Here is a 19,520-nt window from a genome sequence, read left to right as displayed (position 1 = left end):
GTTGGGATAATTTAGGTGAAAATTGGAGGTTAATGTTTAATTGTTCTATTTCAAAGATACATTTAGATTTTCTAAAATAATATTAATTACCTTGATATTTTACCACAACAGGGTGGACATCTTAAGCATTACCTCAGCTAAACATGGAGACAAATATTTTTTTCTGGTTTTAATTTTTTTTTGATTCACTGTAAAATTTTGTTTCTATTATTTGTCACATATTACTTGAGTGTGTTGAGCTCCTCTTAAAAGCCTTTTAGCTTCCTAGAGTGTCCCTTGTCACATATTATAAATGGGCTCTTCCACTAAATAAGTGCCATTTGCTTATTTTTTTTTATTTTATCAATGCTGAATCTAATATATTTAGAACATATATTTAAATATTGAAAACATGTACTGGTCAAACTCAGGCAGCTTTACTTTATTTTTTACATGGTTTCTAATCCAAAGAAGGTAACATTTTTCTCAGTCCTGTTATCAAAACTCGTGTGATATTCCTTTGAATTTCTCAAAAAAAGTCTGTATTTTAAAGATATGGTTGACTGCATCGTTCAAATAATTGATATTTATGACAAAAAAAATCCCTCCTGTTAATGGCACTCATACCTGTTATTGGAACTCACTCCTGTTACTGGTACTCATTGCTTTTTAAAATTTTAAATACAAATTTTAGGCAAATCACTAGAATTTGCTCAGTGTCCTCATGCTATTAGCATAGCCGCTATTTAGTTATTTTTCATGCTTTTGCTAATTATATGCTAAAAACCGATTTCTTTTACTTTCTTTCCAGTTACTCAAAACATAAAAAGTAACAGAAATCAGTTTTTAGCAAAGAATTAGCAAAAACATGAAAAACAGCTAAATGTCTGCTATGCTAATAGCATGAGGACACTGAGCACATTCTAGTGATTTTCTTAAAATTTGTATTTTAAAAATAAGCAAATAAGATATAAGAATTAATTCAGGTAACAGGAGTGAGTGTTGAGATTGAGCTCCTCAGTCATCGTTACAATAAGATCAAATATACAGAAATGAACTAATGAGGGAACTTAACTTTGGTCTTCCCATAATCTTCAGAAGAGCCAGCTGATGATGTCACTTCCTGTTGTAGATGTGACTTCCTGTTGTTGAATGTTCCAGATGTTTCAGATGATCAGGGTAATGTGTTACGGTAACAGGACTGAGTGAAAATCCAGGGACGCAACTAAAAAACTTGCAAAACTAAAAAAGTGTATTTTAACTTAAATACTATGGATTTATTATGAGAAAAATATATATTTTTAAAGCATAGTTGGGATTTGGAGTCACACAACAATGCAAACAAATACATCTCAAGGATTTTTTAGAAATATATTTCATGGTAAACGTCAGAATTTACAAGACGTGAAAATCAGTGCATTTAAAAACTGCAAGAATTAAACTTTAGATTAAAAACAAACGTTAAATCAGCTGAACCTTCAACTCACTTTAGGACAGGAACTGTTTACATTAGATTTGTTGGGTTAAAGAAATTCGATACGTGGTGAAATTCTTGGAAAAGACCTGGAGACTTTTGGTCTGCAAACCACCCACTTCTCTTCTAGATTGGACAATATTTGATATAAGAGGAGAAATTTAGAGATAATTAACTGCGAACAAACAGCGACTTTAACCCATGATGTGGCCTGATGTGGGTCATCTCATGCCACCTTTCCTTTAATGGGCACGGACAGTATTTAGATATCTTATCGCATTGATAAAACTACAAATCGGGCATCGAACAAGGCCTTGTTTGTGTTTTGAGTGCTTGATGAGGCCATGCAGTTCTTTTTTAAAGCTTTTTTTTAAATTATTTTTTAATACTATAATTACCGATTATATAATGAAAAAAACACTGGTATATGTGATTTATATGTGATGCATTCTGTTCATGCATTTATGAGTACTTTATTAGATACTTTATACAGATACTTATTGTCAGATTTAAAATGCTCATTAAAATGCTAATAAAATCAAGTGAACATATGATTTTTTCATAATATGCAAAAACAAAAAAGAGAGCAAAAAAGCAGGTGTTTTTATAAATGTTGACAATTTATTGAACATTTAATGAATTTGACAGCATTGGCATCACTTAAAAATGACAGAAATTGCATAGATTGCACACAACAGTGAGCAGATCATCACAGTGTAATGTAACACTCGGGTCTGTTAGGAACAGCGGGGCATGGTGATATCACAGTGGCGACAGTGAGAGAGAAGGGGGGGGGGGTTTAGTTGGTAAAGGTTTCATCGATATGCTTCTTCATCTTCTCAAACTGCTCAGTGAACCAGTTCCTGAGGGAAGAGGGAGGCAGAAAAAAAACAAACATTAATAAGATAATAAGGATAAAAAGGATAAAAAATGAACAGTATGGTAAAATCAGATACCAGTTGATATTTTTTTTTAAACTACAAAAAGTATTATAGTCAAAAATCATGACTAAAAAAAGGGTTGGGCAGATTATAATATTTCAGTACTTAGAGTAAAAGCAGATTTAGCTACTTTTTTTTTTACCTTTATTTACCAAAGCATTTGCTTTTAAATGTGAAAAATTACAATAAATGTATTATTTTTTAAGTTGGCTTGGAAAAGCCAACTTATTGTTCTTCGTAATCTTCTTATTTTTTTTATTATTATTATTATTATTATTATTATTATTATTATTCTCGCCACGTTTTATAAACAACTACTCCTCCTAGAGCTTTCGAGCTAGAACCACGAAACTTCACACGATGGTAGAACTTATAGCCGCGGGGTGTGCTTGTGCTTTTTGGAGCGATACATCGTACGATTTTCGTAAAAACTTCGTAAACGTACGCCCTTTTTTCCATAGACAATGAACTAGAAGAATTTTGAATGGCTGTGAGCGTCACAATTTTTGAGATACGAAGACGAAATTCGGATGGTCTATAGAACTTAGTGAGTTCTTTCCGAAAATATGCTTTACGAAACGATATGTCGTACGGATTTCGTACAAATGTCGTACGAAGTTGCCCCATAGAAATGAATGGGGGGCCCAGAGTTCCATCTCGCACACAAGCAGCTCTGCGCACGGAACCCCTTCTCTCCCCTGCTCCTCCAGTACTGTGAGTGTATGGAGGAGCTGCTGTATGGAGCAGCTATCAGTCAAAAGTTTGGACACCCCGGCACCCTAAGCCAGGGCTTTGCAACCACCTATTAACTGCTTAGCAACCACCTTAGCAACCACCTGGAAAACTTTAGCAACTGCCTAGCAACCACTTAGCAACCACTTTAGAAATGATGGCAACTGCCTTGCAACACCTTAGCAACCACCTGGAAAATATTAGAAACTGCCTAGCAACCACGTAGCAACCATGTGGAATAAATTAGCAACTGCCTAGCAACCAGTTAGCAACCACCTGGAAAACGTTAGCAACTGCCTAGCAACTGCTTAGCAACCACTTTAGAAATGACAGCAACTGTCTAGCAACCACTTAGCAACCATGTGGAATATGTTGGCAACTGCCTAGCAACTACTTTAAATTGATAGCAACTGCCTAGCAACCAGTTAGCTGCTGCCTTAGCAACTGCCTTAGCAACCACCCGGAAAACGTTAGCAACTGCCTAGCAACCACTTAGCAACCACTTTAGAAATGATAGCAACTGTCTAGCAACCACTTAGCAACCATGTGGAATACGTTAGCAACTGCCTAGCAACTACTTTAAAAATAATAGCAGCTGCCTAGCAACCAGTTAGCTACACCTTAGCAACCACCTGGAAAATGTTAGCAACTGCCTAGCAACCATTTAGCAACCACTTTAGAAATGATGGCAACTGCCTAGCAACCAGTTAGCAACACCTTAGCAACCACCTGGAAAAGGTTAGCAACTGCCTAGCAACCGCTTAGCAACCACTTTAGAAATGATAGCAAACTGTCTAGCAACCACTTAGCAACTATGTGGAATGTGTTGGCAACTGCCTAGCAACCAGTTAGCTACACCTTAGCAACCACCTGGAAAAGGTTAGCAACTGCCTAGCAACCGCTTAGCAACCACTTTAGAAATGATAGCAAACTGTCTAGCAACCACTTAGCAACTATGTGGAATGTGTTGGCAACTGCCTAGCAACTACTTTAAAAATGATAGCAACTGCCTAGCAACCAGTTAGCTACACCTTAGCAACCACTTGGAAAACGTTAGCAACTGCCTAGCAACCACTTAGCAACCACTTTAGAAATGATAGCAACTGCCTAGCAACCAGTTAGCTACACCTTAGCAACCACTTGGAAAACGTTAGCAACTGCCTAGCAACCACTTAGCAACCACTTTAGAAATGATAGCAACTACCTAGCAACCACTTAGCAACACCTTAGCAACCACTAGGAAAACATTAGCAACTGCCTAGCAACCACTTAGCAACACCTTAGCAACCACTAGGAAAACGTTAGTAACTGCCTTGCAACCACTTAGCAACCACTTTAGTAATGATAGCAACTGCCTAGCAACCACTTAGCAACACCTTAGCAACCACTAGGAAAACGTTAGCAACTGCTTAGCAACCACATAAGTAATGATAGCAACTGCCTAGCAACCACTTAGCAACACCTTAGCAACCACTAGGGAAACGTTAGAAACTGCCTAGCAAACACTTTAGAAATTATAGCAACTGCCTAGCAACCACTTAACAACATCTTAGCAACCACCTGGAAAATGTTAGCAACTGCCTAGCAACCACTTAGCAACCATGTGGAATATGTTAGCAACTGCCTAGCAACTGCTTAGCAACCACTTTAGAACCGATAGCAACTGCCTAGCAACCACTTAGCAACACCTTAGCAACCACTAGGAAAACGTTAGCAACTGCCTAGCAACCACTTTAGAAATTATAGCAACTGCCTAGCAACCAGTTAGCTACACCTTAGCAACCACTTGGAAAACGTTAGCAACTGCCTATCAACCACTTAGCAACCACTTTAGAAATGATAGCAACTGCCTAGCAACCACTTAGCAACACCTTAGCAACCACTAGGAAAACGTTAGCAACTGCCTAGCAACCACTTAGCAACACCTTAGCAACCACTAGGCAAATGTTAGAAACTGCCTAGCAACCACTTTAGAAATTATAGCAACTGCCTAGCAACCACTTAACAACATCTTAGCAACCACCTGGAAAATGTTAGCAACTGCCTAGCAACCACTTAGCAACCATGTGGAATATGTTAGCAACTGCCTAGCAACTGCTTAGCAACCACTTTAGAACCGATAGCAACTGCCTAGCAACCACTTAGCAACACCTTAGCAACCACTAGGAAAACGTTAGCAACTGCCTAGCAACCACTTAGCAACCACTTTAGTAATGATAGCAACTGCCTAGCAACCACTTAGCAACACCTTAGCAACCACTAGGAAAACGTTAGCAACTGCCTAGCAACCACTTTAGAAATTATAGCAACTGCCTAGCAACCACTTTAGAAATTATAGCAACTGCCTAGCAACCACTTAACAACATCTTATCAGCCACCTGGAAAATGTTAGCAACTGCCTAGCAACCACTTGGCAACCATGTGGAATATGTTAGCAACTGCCTAGCAACTGCTTAGCAACCACTTTAGAAATGATAGCAACTGCCTAGCAACCAGTTAGCTATACTTTAGCCACCACTTGGAAAACGTTAGCAACTGCTTAGCAACCGTGTGGAATACGTTAGCAACTGCCTAGCAACTGCTTAGCAACACCTAAGCAACCACCTGGAAAACGTTAGCAACTGCCTAGCAAACGCTTAGCAACCACTTTAGTAATGATCACAACTACCTAGCAACCACTTAGCAACCATTTTAACTTTTCAACGTTATTAGCGTACTTTTCCAAGCCAACTTAAAGTTCGTTCACGAACTTTGCCTTTTCTAGTTTTATTATTATTATTATAATTTATAGTCAGATTCTTGCCATAAGTGGCCACAAGGGGTCCTAGAAGTACTGATATATTAAAATTGATTGTATCATAGTATTTATTTTATGTATTCTTGTATCAATTTAATTCACTTGTCCATGCATTGTTACACTGTAACTATAAATGTACCTATGTTTTAATGTAATATTATTGAATTCTAAGTTTACAATAAATAATCATATTTAATTGGCACAGAATAATAATTTAATAGTTTAATTTAACACCCAAATGTCCAAATATTTATAAACCACCAAAACTCTGAACAATTTTATTTAGGAGGCTTCTGTGGCTTGATGCATGAAATTTTATTTTTTTATCTTTCTAAATTATTATCTACCAAAAATCATTTTACTTGTAAAACTGTATTTGTATAAGTACATATACAAGAAAGTTATTTTTAAAAGTGTTAAGTGTATTTTGTGTTTATCTGCGTATTGCATTACTTGGTCTTGGCGGCGAACTCGCTCTGCTCAATCTCCTTGATGGTGGCCATGGTCTTCTCAGCCACATCTGATCCGAATTCCTTGACTTTTGTGTGGAAGTTGGCGAAGTGCTGCTCTATTGTGGGCTCCTCCTGGGCCTCTGTGCAGAGAGAAAAGGTTCATAAACTTGTTTAGAATGATTTTAGTGCAACACAATGTGTTCTGTAAGCATGCTAAAGGTTACGGCATATAAATAAATTACATTACATGCATGTGTGTTACTGTATGTAATGGCTAATGACTTATTCACTAAGTTAAGAGAGTTTTGTATTATATAATTTGGACTAAAATGACCATTTCCAATTTGAGTTGGAAAAGTTTGTTATAATTGCTTATTTTACAACAAATGACTTTGATCATGTCTCAACCACTGATTTACGCAGATTTTAAATAATAAAAAATCAGCTAAATGGCCCTTAAATATTAAACATGTACTGTGGTTTTAAATAATATAAATATACTTAAAGACAAAAAACTAAAAAAGTAATTTGTTGTTATTTTTGTTTTTTCAAAGCTTAAATTTATTGACTAATTAAATTACCTGAAATACTATTTAACTCTGTTATCTTCCTGTGAGAATGTCCACATTCTGATGAACATCTTAACCTTCATAATTAAATAATTTTACTCATTTTTTTTCTTTTTAAATGGTTTAAAGTTTAAAATGGGTAATTTCCCAAAAGAGCACATTTTAAAAGACCATTTAAAATATGTAGAAAGTTTCCTACAGCATTTTGTCCATCATTTTATCTCATGGAGCCCAGAATATATGGGTTAGTAGGTTACATGGATTAATGCTGGAGGATGGACAACAAATAGCTAAACTAGATGTATTATTTAAAAATATATACACTTTAGTTGCTACATTAAATAAATGTTTTAGGTTCCATGTATCTAATAATTGTTGTTTTTAGCCTTAAAATATTTAAAGTCATGTGCCCACAGTAAAGAAAAATAAACATTAATGAGCTGCACACTGAATTGATCATATTTACATATTTAATTTTGAATTTTATACCAATATTCAGAAGTGAACATATTTTACTAATTGATTTTACTAATATTATTTTATTTTTAAATGTTATATTATTTATATAGTACTTTTAAACGTATATATCTATGTCTTATGTATTTAATAATCTTAGGCTGTTGCTAAAAACTAAAAAAGTAATATTAGTTAAGTAAAATTCATCTGAAGCGTCAGTTCAGCTTGTTATCAAACAAGGAATCGATTCGCTCGAACGATTCGTGATTCGAGTGACTCAGTGATTCTTACCTGCGTGCGCAGCCAGCACGAGCACCAGAGCGGCAATGGCGAGGTACAGTCTCATGTTTGCTGGTTTTACTGAAAAAAAGAGAGAAAAATATCCACATATATTTAGTTATTATACACAAATGAGGTATTACAGAGCTAAAGGGCATTACAGAGACATGAAATATCCTCGAAAAGTAACACATTTAGGCTTAAATAAGCATTTTTAGACCTGAAGTTAATAATATAAAGTTAGCTAGCTAAGCTAACTACTAACTAGCTAACGTAATTAGCTAGCATAAAAAACAAAGCCATAGTTTTTACATTGGTTTTATCCTGTTTCCTTTTTTCAATCCACTTGTTAAATAACATTTTAAAACAGTATTATACAAATTTTAAAGAATCCTTAGTTGTGTATTTTTATCTAACCTTATATAATCCTAGCTAGCTAGCTAATTAGCTACATAAGTAACGCTAGTTAGCTACATTAGCTAGCTAGCAAGGGTTAACTCATATAGCTAGATAAAAATACACAACTAAGGAGTATTTTAAAGACGTACAATATCGTTTTAAAATGTTATTTAACATGTGTTTATCTAGCTTCCTTTCCTCTCTCATTCTAAATGTTAAATAACATTTTAAAACTAACTTATATTGTACAAATTTAAAAATATTTTTTAGTTGTATATTTTTATCTTTGGGTATAACTCTAGCTAGCTAGCTAATGCATATGTAGCTAATTAGCTAGCTAATTGTTTTAAACTGTTTCTCCTCTTAAACCTCACACAGAAAAGGTGTAAAACTGACTCCTAGATGTTGCCAAAATACAGCCTTGCAAAAAAAATAAAAATATATATGCATTATTAGCATTGTAGTAATTGTACTAATGCAGTTTTTACAGAAAAAAAAGCATAAACAAGAGAAGAAGCTACATAATAAAAACAAACCCCTATTTTTTAGAGAATACAGTAGCTATAATTTAACCTGTTAAACATTACACAGATACTGTAGTTTTAAATATTATAAATAAGACAAAAACTGTGATTTGCTGTAATTTTGTTGTTTTCATCCTTGATATTAGATTTGCATTAACGTTTAATTTTTAAATTTACGTTTTTTTTTTTTTTTCGATTTTTAAATGTAGTTTTAAAATATATCTTCCTGGATGAATGTCACTGAACTGAACTTCTTAACTTTTTAATTAATACTAACAAGAATTTGAAATGTTTGATATATGTTATTTTCTCTTATATGTTAGTTAATCTCCCACAGACCCTTTAAAGATGCAGAAATTTCTCTATTCATTTTACTCAGTGAGAGAGACACTGTAGTTATGCAATTTCTATCCAAAAAAAAAAACTCCTAAACAATAGAAGTGGCTAGATAATAAAAGCAGACCCCTATGTTGTTAGAGAATGCAGTAGCTATAGATGTACCTGTTTCGTCCTCTTCCAGAAAGAGAAGTTAGAGCATAAAGACAGGCAGACTGCTTGGCCCTATATAGTGAGCTAACAACCTCCTCCTGCTGACGTCATCACAAAACACACCACCTCTGACCCATCAAGGCCTCCCGTAAAGCTTACGCAGTTTTTGTTATGCCATCCAGCCCATTGAACTTCTGTCTTTTGGAGGGGAGGGGGGTGTTTTTGTTATGTATTTTTGTGTATGTGTTTCCATTTGCATAAGCCCCTTACATAAGCATTTTTTTTGTGGAGAAGACTTTAGTAATTTAGAGGTTTATAGGTTTACAGGTTTACTTACGTTCACTATTTCTGATTAAAAAGTGTATTAACGTGATGTACAGGACATACGTGTGTAGTGCTGCTAACCTTTGAGACTCATATCTCTGCCACATACCCAGCGAATGTGATATGTGCCTGCTTGCATGTTGGTGCATGGAGTAGTATGAAGTCCACTCGTTATCAGAATCGCAAAGACCTAAATAATCAATATCATCAAAAAATTACCTGGACCTTGCAACCTTCGATCCCCACTTTGGAAGAAAAATAACTGGCCAAACTAGGACTTACCTTAGACAACATAACATCCTATTAAACCCCTCTTCTCAGTTTTACTTTGCTGAAAGTCCTCTGTTTTTCAAGTCAAATTAGGACATATATAGAGGCCTATTGGTAGTTTTATAGTATATGAGTGTTAGTCAAATGTTGCAACACACACACACACAGCTGATGGCATGTTCCCTTTTTTCAAGCTGTTAAAGGTGTGGAATATGGAGCTACACTAGCGTTAATTTACTTCATTTAAACTCTCAGTTAAGCTCAGTAATTCAACTCATTACAATAATCTAGCTTAAAAAGCATTAAATCGACTCTGAGGTATTATTATGTAGTAAATCTATCCTGAGATATTATAATACAGTAAATCTATCCTGAGATATTATAATACAGTAAATCTACCCTGAGATATTATAATACAGTAAATCTATCCTGAGATATTATAATACAGTAAATCTACCCTGAGATATTATAATACAGTAAATCTATCCTGAGATATTATAATACAGTAAATCTACCCTGAGATATTATAATACAGTAAATCTATCCTGAGATATTATAATACAGTAAATCTATCCTGAGATATTATAATACAGTAAATCTACCCTGAGATATTATAATACAGTAAATCTATCCTGAGATATTATAATACAGTAAATCTATCCTGAGATATTATAATACAGTAAATCTACCCTGAGATATTATAATACAGTAAATCTATCCTGAGATATTATAATACAGTAAATCTACCCTGAGATATTATAATACAGTAAATCTATCCTGAGATATTATAATACAGTAAATCTACCCTGAGATATTATAATACAGTAAATCTATCCTGAGATATTATAATACAGTAAATCTACCCTGAGATATTATAATACAGTAAATCTATCCTGAGATATTATAATACAGTAAATCTACCCTGAGATATTATAATACAGTAAATCTATCCTGAGATATTATAATACAGTAAATCTACCCTGAGATATTATAATACAGTAAATCTATCCTGAGATATTATAATACAGTAAATCTACCCTGAGATATTATAATACAGTAAATCTATCCTGAGATATTATAATACAGTAAATCTACCCTGAGATATTATAATACAGTAAATCTATCCTGAGATATTATAATACAGTAAATCTACCCTGAGATATTATAATACAGTAAATCTATCCTGAGATATTATAATACAGTAAATCTATCCTGAGATATTATAATACAGTAAATCTATCCTGAGATATTATAATACAGTAAATCTATCCTGAGATATTATAATACAGTAAACCTATCCTGAGATATTATAATATAGGAAATCTACCCTGAAATTATAATATATAAAAAAAAGCATTTGCACTACACCGTTATTTTTGTACCCCTCCCAAAAATATAGTTAAAGTACCTTACATTTAAAAAAATGTAATCCCGATTTTATCCAGGCTATTGTTGGGATTATTACAATTATTTCTTAAGCGATATAATGACAATTTTTAACACTAATTATTTTATTCACATTTAAATACCCATTATCGAAAGCTTAGTCTTCAGAAAGAAAGAATGTGATTATTCCTAATTAATCACAGAAGTCTATTGTGATTAATGTGATGTATTTTTTTTTTTCGATCGACACCACTACAAATAACATTGCAAAAATCTTAAACTTATTTTAACTTGGGCCAAATGCACTGCAGCCCTACATTTGGTTACATCACTGGTCAGTTGTAAAGTATTTTGCTGATAAGGTCATGATAAAACACTCTCTGTGATCATTATAGAGACAGATAGAGGGTTTATCAGCTGGTATTGATTAGCTGTTTGTTTATCTGTATAGAATTATGTAAACCTGTGCAGTGATATCCCCGAGTAATACGGAGGAGTGCAACAAAATGCCCTGATTTGTTAAAGTGCTGAGACATCAAGGCTTATGTGTGTTAAGTAAACTTGATGAATATGATATTATATTCTCTGCTTCAGTTTGTGAATAAGTGAAATAACAGTCACTCTGTAGTCAGGGAAGCGGTGGATGTGTTTCTTTTAAATTTATTTAGTGTTCTGAGGCAACAGCATTACATTACATCAGCAATGATGATTACATTTTACAACATGGTGGTGCCAATTTAGTTTTAGCTTGTTGTTTCTGAACTTTCATCCAAAGATAACATCAAGCTTTCGATTTAATTCCACTGCTGTTATTTATTTACATATATAAAATAAATTTAGTTCCAGATTCTTGGTAGATTCACATTTTAATATCTAGAGAGATAATGGAGATGATTCAACAAAATCATCCTTCTAAATTTTAAATGGATGTCAGTATTAACCACATTTTTTCATAGTCATTCATTTGGTGTGTTTTTATTGTGCCATTCATCAGGAAAGATCAACTACAGGTTTAAAATAAGATTGCTATTTTTGCAATCTTATTTAAAAAACACATTAAATTAACATATTTAGATCACTTAATTATGCACCAGGAAATACACCTTATAGGAGACCTACAGAGACATATAGTTCAGATTCTTGGAATTTATATTAAGTATTATAGTGAGAGTTAAGAAAATATATTTAAATGCCTCATTAGCAAAAAAATCTATTTTATAATAGAAAAAGAACATTACTTAACTTTTAATTAAAGTCTGTGTAAAAATCTTATATTTCGAAGATCAACCGTGAGGTTCAGATGGTTTAAAAAAATGTGAGAAATACAATATATTATATAGGTTGTACTCAACTTAGTCTTTTTCTCCAAAAGTGCCCAAACACAATAGATTACATATTTACTCACTAAACATCAGTACTGTCCACATTTAAACAACATGTAGACATTTAAATGCCTTTTAAATCTCATGTTCAGCTGTTTTTTTTTTTTTTTGTTTGTTTTTTTTAAGAGATGGAAGACATGGCAGAAATAATCGTTAACTAATCGACTAATCGAAAAATAATAATCAGATTAGGTGACAACCAAAATAATCATTAGTTGCAGCCCTAGTTCATATAATAGACAATATCAAGATTATCAAATATAATTGAGGTCATGTCCATTTATTGTATGATAAGTAGATATAGAGTAATTATCCTGACAGGCTTGTGTCTGCAGATACTTTACTTTATGTACTGTATGTGAAATTTACTAGTTATGCCAAGAAAAGTGTTTCTAACCGACACGATTCCCAGCACAACTGTTGTGTTCCTGACAATAACGGCCCTAATTCTCTTTACTGTGTTTTCTGCTTCACTAAGTTCTCTCTGCCCTGGTGTTTTGGAATCATGAGTCACACGTTCGGACCATGCCGAGTCTATTAAAAGGCCTTGATCTCGTCAGGCCTGTTGTTTGGCCTGATTTGAGAAAAAGTGCTGAAAAAGGTCTCTGCGGCGTCTAGACTCAGAGCAGGAAGGGAAGTGAGACTCCGTGCAAATGAGGACATTGTTGATGAGGGAGTCATGCAGGGAGGCAGTGAACTGCAGTTACCTCTGGTCGTGAATATGAAAAGACCTGAGGCCCGAGGGGAACGAACGGCACTATTAGAAGCTTTTAATCTGGAGCCATTGGATGGCGTGTTTGATGGCTCGCACCATTAGGGGATTAGCTCTTGTGAGCTTTTTCTCACTTTTTCTTTGTCTTTGGGCTTTTCATATGAATGTGTAACACAAGTTGTTGCATGTATGCATGTCTTTACCCATCACTTTAAACTTTTGGGTAAAGAAGTTTGGAATCACTAGTCATATTAAAGAGACATTCCTGCATAATAAAACTGTAAACTCAATCAGAGCGATGATGTGTGAGATACTCTGTTCTGCAGAAACGTTTAGCCTTGTAAAAGCTAAACCAGAGAAAGTCATTACACCAACAGTATTTTTAAAAGTAGAATTATATAAACTGCCTGATGCCAGGGTCACTTTTTTTTTTTTGCAGACAAAAAATACACAATCATTCAGTTAAATTTGATGCAAACTCAACAAAAAATGTATAATAAACTTCATTAGCTTTAGTTAACAATTTAACCTTATTTTAAAGTACAGGAGATAAGTTGTTATGAATTAAATTAAATGTTATGTAGTACTAAAAGTAATAGTAGTAGTAAAGCAATACAGCTCTGGAAAAAAAATAAGAGACCACTTCAGTTCATAAATCCGTTTCTCTGCTTTTGCTATTTATAGGTTTACGTTTGAATAAAATGAACATTGTTGTTTTATTCTATAAACTACAGACAACATTTCTCCCAAATTCCTAATAAAAATCTTCTCATTTAGAGCATTTGTTTGCAGAAAATGAGAAATGTCTGAAATAACAAAAAAGATGCAGAGCTTTCAGACCTCAAATAATGCAAAAAAAAAAAAAAAAAAGTTTATATTCATAAAGTTTTAAGAGAAAACAATATTTGGTGGAATATCCCTGTTTTTTAATGACAGTTTTCATGCATCTTGGAATCATGTTCTCCTCCACCAGTCTTACACACTGCTTTTGGATAATTTTATGCTTTTACTACTGGTGCAAAAATTCAAAAGCAGTTCAGCTTGGTTTGATGGTTTGTGATCATCCATCTTCCTCTTGATTATATTCCAGAGGTTTTCAATTTGGTAAACTCATCATTTTTAAGTGGTCTCTTATTTTTTCCAGAGCAATAGTGCATTTTTTCCAAAGAAATGGCTGCGCATTGGCCTGATGAGATTATCACTTCACCAATTTAATCATTGAGTGATTAATCATTAACACAAATAAATAAGGCTAACAGTAGTGTTTGTCTGATGAACATGCTTTTGGGCAGAGTTATGGAAGGTTTAATGTGTGTGTATTTACAGACTTGTGTAATGTTTTTCATCTTTTTTTATTCCAGTAATTTACATGATTATTTCACCTATTTTTTCCCTGCTGTACAATATCCTAACAAAGTGTGTTGTCCACACTGTGGTGTGGATGTGATGTGTGTGTGTGTGCTTGTCAGACAGATTGAAAGGAAAGACAGAGATACAGAGACAGATAAATCATAAATCATGCTGAGTTTTTTTTCTATGTTGTGTGGAGCATGAAGCTGCGGGTCAGGACATGCACCAAATGTCAGTCATGCAGGTAAACAACTAAAGAAAGGCTCCTTTATAAAAAAAACAAGCGTCGGGTTAGGACACGTGCTCTTGTGCCTGGGAGAAGAAAGCGAACCCAAAGCGATGGAGTGTTTTAGGGATTATTTTGTGCTGTGCCAACAGTAGGGGGCGTCGTTGTTGCATTTTTTTTTTTTTGTCCATATTCAGGTCAGGACTGTGAACTAGCCAGTCCATGTGTATGGACATCCTTGGAAAATATGTTATCTAGAAGGCATCATGGGCCCCATTTTATACTATGTGCAAGGCACATTGTGATGCTCATTGCTATCTTACACTCCACCAACAGTCAACATTTTTTTTTTAATCCTTGTGCCTGTGTCATTTAAATAGCAAAGACCCATACGAAAGTGGATGTTGAGAACCTTTGCCCAACTTTGCTTTTCAAAGACTCAGCTTTTTAAAATGCAGGAATGGATGTATATTAACAAAGGAAGTGAAGTTTGAATATATAATGGGACCCTTTTTAGCAATCTATAACTTACTGATCATCATTGCGCATTATGCAGCTTGATTTAGTGCATGTCGGTGTGTCTTTGGTATCGTACGTTTGCAAAATTACACGTTGTGTAGCTTAAAACGCACAAAAGCCATGCTCTAATTCTCTTAATGAATCATGGGTGTGTTTAATTTTGGGCGTAACATGAAATAAACCAATCAGTTTGCCAGTAGTCATTCCCTTTAAGAGCCAAGTGAGCTCTGACTTTGGCACATTCGTATCGTAACAGTCCGGCACTTTTTGCGTCTCAGTAGAGGATACACCAGCAGCTCATTTATTTAAGGGAACAGCAATGTTATTTTATTCTTAATTCTGTTTATTGTTGAGTTAAAAGCCTTCTCTCACTTTAGTCATTGGAGAACCTGTGTTTTCCACTGCCAAGATAGCAACACGCCAGAACTTTAGCTGAACACACCTCACTTCCTAAACTCTAATGCTATTTTAACAGTTCGGGGGCAAGTCGTAAAAAATAGATTGTTGATGAGGTGTAAGGTAGCAAAGAGCATCACAACACACCTTGTGAAACTACAATTGGGCCCTTTGTTTTTATTTGCATTTTTTATACTGTCACAATGTTTTATGATATGGATTTATAATTTATTACGTTGCAAATATAATCACAATTTTATATATTTTTTTGTCAGTATCACCCAGTCCTGTGTGATGATTCAGTGGACGCTTGGAGGCGCACTGGAATCTCAGCAGGTTACTGGAGGTCGTTGGTCCCAGCACCTGTGAGCTGAAGCGCAGATGAAGTTGGTTGTTTGAATTGGAATTGCTGACTTGCAGAATGTTTGCGTTTTTTAATGTTTATCCCTCCAGCAAAACAGCTGACCCCTGCAGCTCCACCGTAAGAAGGGACTTTTGTTTTTGTTACTGGAAAATCGGGCATGATTTCAACATAGGCTTCCAGGAAAAGATCTCGAAACGAATGCAGTATCACTTCAACTTGTCTCTCATCTTTCTTTCTTTGTAATTTTGGCTTTACTACTTTTACACTGTTTTTCTGCCATATGCTTTTAAATAATAATAAAAAATAGGTCAAAAATAGTACAAAGTACTTAGTCATTAGGTGTGCATTTATGCATAACATGCAATACAGTAGAATGTGGGGATTTGAGATGTAGCCGCAGATATGTAGAGGGTGATACGTTATTGATTCCTAAGGGAGCATAAATAAGCTTATCTTAAGAAATTGTAACTTTATCTCCTACTATAAAAAATTTTCCTCCAGAAAAAAAACACCCCCAAAGGCTGATTTATCAGTGTACAGCTGTATGCTTTCGCAATACCCCAGTACACTTTTACAAGATTTGACAAGCTGATTGTAAAGATGAGTGGGATTAGGAGAGAGGAGGAGAGGGAGTCATCTACTGGTTTAAAGTCACATTGCATGTGTTGCAGTTAAGTTAAAATAATTAATTTTGGCACATTGTGGTGCCAAAGTCAGTTAACACAGGTTTGTTTGAAGTTGTGAAGAAGTTATCTGATGTGGAGACATGTATAAAGTACTAGAGACCCAGACTTCAGTCAAAGTACAAGTGCTATATCAAAAAAGTGACTTGAATAGAAGCTGAAGTATTCTTTAAGCTCCACAGTAGGCTGTGAAGGTGTGCAAGCAGCTCGTTTATGGGAACAGCAATGGTATTTTATTTTCTATTGTGTTTAATGGTGATATAAAAGGTTGGGTTTGTGCACTGTAATGTGTGTTTTTGTGTGTGTGTAATGAGCATGTGCGAAACACCTGCGTTGTCCAAAATAGCAATGTACATCCGACGGTTCACTGTTGTCAGTGTTTAAATCAGTCAGTGGCGCACCTTCCAAGCTTTCTGCTTCCAAGATAGCAATACGCCATAAGTTTACCTGAACACACCTCACTTCCACACCACCACAGCCATCAGTGTGGATTAATTTATCAGCATCTTTGCTAGATACATGATGCAGACGGAAGGCATGATCATAAAAAGACTGTCTGCTGGGTGTAAGATGAGCATCGCTCATGTGTAAGATAGAGGCCTATGTATTTTAGCTTTGTTTATAATATGATATAATTTGCATTTGACTACTAAATTGCTTGTGTAAATAATAGCTATTTATAAAAATTGTTAAATGTATTGTGATTAAAAGAAATTATATATATATATATATATATATATATATATATATATATATATGACCACTTACTTTTGTGATTTAGAACAGTTTTCTACCATGTTTAGGATTTTTAAAAAAATGTTATTTGGATTTATTTTAATATAGATTTTATATTAGGATAGCAGTGTCACTAATTCATTCGCGGACACACAAAAAGTGTTTTTATTAAATAAGTGGTGCGTCTCTTAATGTACAGTATATGTGTATTTATAGTGATATTTTGGTCACTATAGACTGAATTGAAACTATATAAGCTACTTGCTTATTTCTTGAGCAAAGCTTTGAAAATAGAAATACATAATTCGTAATATATATTGATTTCTTGTTTGTTGTTTTTGAACAAATAGGGAAATTCATGCCTGATGTCTTGATATATTGCTTTAAATACTGTTTTGACAGGAGATACAGTACTATACTGTCTGAAGAAACTGTCTAATGAAAGGGGGTGCTGCAGGTGTACCTGGGTGCATGTTTATGTGTGTGTGTGCAACAGATAGGAAGGATTAAAGTGTCTAAAATGCAAAGCCTGGTTTACATGAGAAGCACAGCATGTTCCTTTATACGTACAGGCGGTCTGATGGAATGCATGAGCAGCTCCCGACACGTCTCTCCTGGGTAGGGATAAGAGAGAGAGGCAGAATGAACTAAAGCCATGAGGGGGGCCTCTGATGTTGAGGCAATCACGCTGTCGTTAATGGGCATCTGGCGGCGGAAAACTTCCGTGCGTGTCAGGCTGAAGGGATAGCAGGGGGTGTTTTGGAGTTTTAGGCAGCAGAGGGAATTAAGAACAAGGGTATAAGGCTGGGATTTAGATAACCGGAGTTGAAAAGGCTGGGCACATGTTTTTATGTATGGTGACGGCCGTTCAAAACACTTGCTTTGTTATGTTGATCGTGCAGATTGGCTTACTTCCTCCAGCTGAAAGCATCTGCTGAGAAGAAATTAGTTTAAAGAGGGGCTCCCGTGATTTTACAAAACGTCTGTGTAATTTAATCACTGAGGTGTGAACAAATTAATTCAGAGTGAAACGTGAATTGGTGCACTGTAGAAACCTGGGGTCACAATGTCTGACTTTCACGTTGTCTCCTTTTGTGATGTTTTATTAAAGAAATGCATAAAATGATTGTAAAAAAAAAAAAAAAAAAAAATTGATATATTGTTGATATATTGTTACCAGGTTTTACGTGACAAATAAGAATGTGTAAATCAAACACGTTCTTAGCTTTTTTAACCTAATTTTAACTAAAGGTAAAATAGTAGTAAATATAAAAAATACACATTAATAAAACACATTCATAAAATATGCAATAATAAATGATAGCGGTATTCTGTCTGGGAAGTAGTCTATGATTTGTTAAATTATTGACAGTTTATATGCATGCACTACATATTCTGTACTTTATTGCATATTCTGTAATTATTGCTACATTCAATTACTTTTAGATTATATTTTATTAGATTACATATTTATTTTGTGACATTAATGTTATTTTGTACAGAATCAGACTCTTTGTAATAGACAAAAGTTTTAGTTTTTTTTCTACTAAATGTTTGAAACCTTTTTATTGTAATAACTTATTAACTATAGTTACTACAGACTAATATTCAAAGCTCATTTTATTTCCATTGCTAAATACCAGCTGTACAATGTTAACCAAATAATTGTTTGCTAAAAATCACACTCTTTTTTTTTTAAACAATGTGTTATTATTTATTTTTTTTTTTTTACAATATACTTTTACTATATGAAGCTGATATTTTTTTCAGTTTTTAGTCCGTTTTCCTTAAAGGCTCTTTGTATCATTTCCAATTATTGACTAAACCTGAAGAGCTTAAAATACAAAAATGAAGAGAAAAATGGAAAACCATGGAAAAGTCCATTTTAAATTCCTATTTTAAGCTAAACAAATATGTCAGGTCAGAGTTAATTCAGTAATTTATCCCTACATGATGGGGCTTTCAGGGTTTGACACACAATTTATTTTTTAAGATTTTTTTTAATAAATAAAATTAATTTTTGGCCTACTTTATACAATTTTTAATTTGATTTTAGTTGATTTTTGTTTTTAATTTCCATGT

At 34.2% G+C, this 19,520-nt stretch overlaps 1 protein-coding gene across 1 annotated transcript; it reads right to left on the bottom strand.

Annotated features, from left to right (window-relative positions):
- Window positions 1-2,052: 2,052 nt before the first annotated feature.
- Window positions 2,053-9,262, bottom strand: apoc1 (apolipoprotein C-I). Its single transcript, XM_007231141.4, has 4 exons — window positions 9,104-9,262; window positions 7,692-7,760; window positions 6,377-6,515; window positions 2,053-2,316 (listed from the first exon to the last, which is right to left on the bottom strand). The coding sequence occupies exons 2-4, from the start codon at window positions 7,744-7,746 to the stop codon at window positions 2,253-2,255; spliced, it is 258 nt and encodes an 85-aa protein (XP_007231203.2). The 5' UTR covers window positions 7,747-7,760; window positions 9,104-9,262; the 3' UTR covers window positions 2,053-2,252.
- Between the last annotated feature and the right edge of the window lie 10,258 nt (window positions 9,263-19,520).

This window comes from Astyanax mexicanus, chromosome 6, assembly GCF_023375975.1.
Source record: "Astyanax mexicanus isolate ESR-SI-001 chromosome 6, AstMex3_surface, whole genome shotgun sequence".
In the NCBI taxonomy this organism is placed as follows: domain Eukaryota; kingdom Metazoa; phylum Chordata; class Actinopteri; order Characiformes; family Acestrorhamphidae; genus Astyanax; species Astyanax mexicanus.
This window is presented reverse-complemented; position numbering and strand designations above follow the sequence as displayed.

Bases quoted from the DNA above. Each gene is read 5' to 3' on its own strand.
- apoc1 (XM_007231141.4), bottom strand. From the start codon at position 7,746: ATGAGACTGTACCTCGCCATTGCCGCTCTGGTGCTCGTGCTGGCTGCG. The intron at 6,516-7,691 runs GTAAGAATCACT...CTCTCTGCACAG, and splicing joins CGTGCTGGCTGCGCACGCAG to AGGCCCAGGAGGAGCCCACA. The intron at 2,317-6,376 runs GTAATGCAATAC...CTCTTCCCTCAG, and splicing joins GAGTTCGCCGCCAAGACCAA to GAACTGGTTCACTGAGCAGT.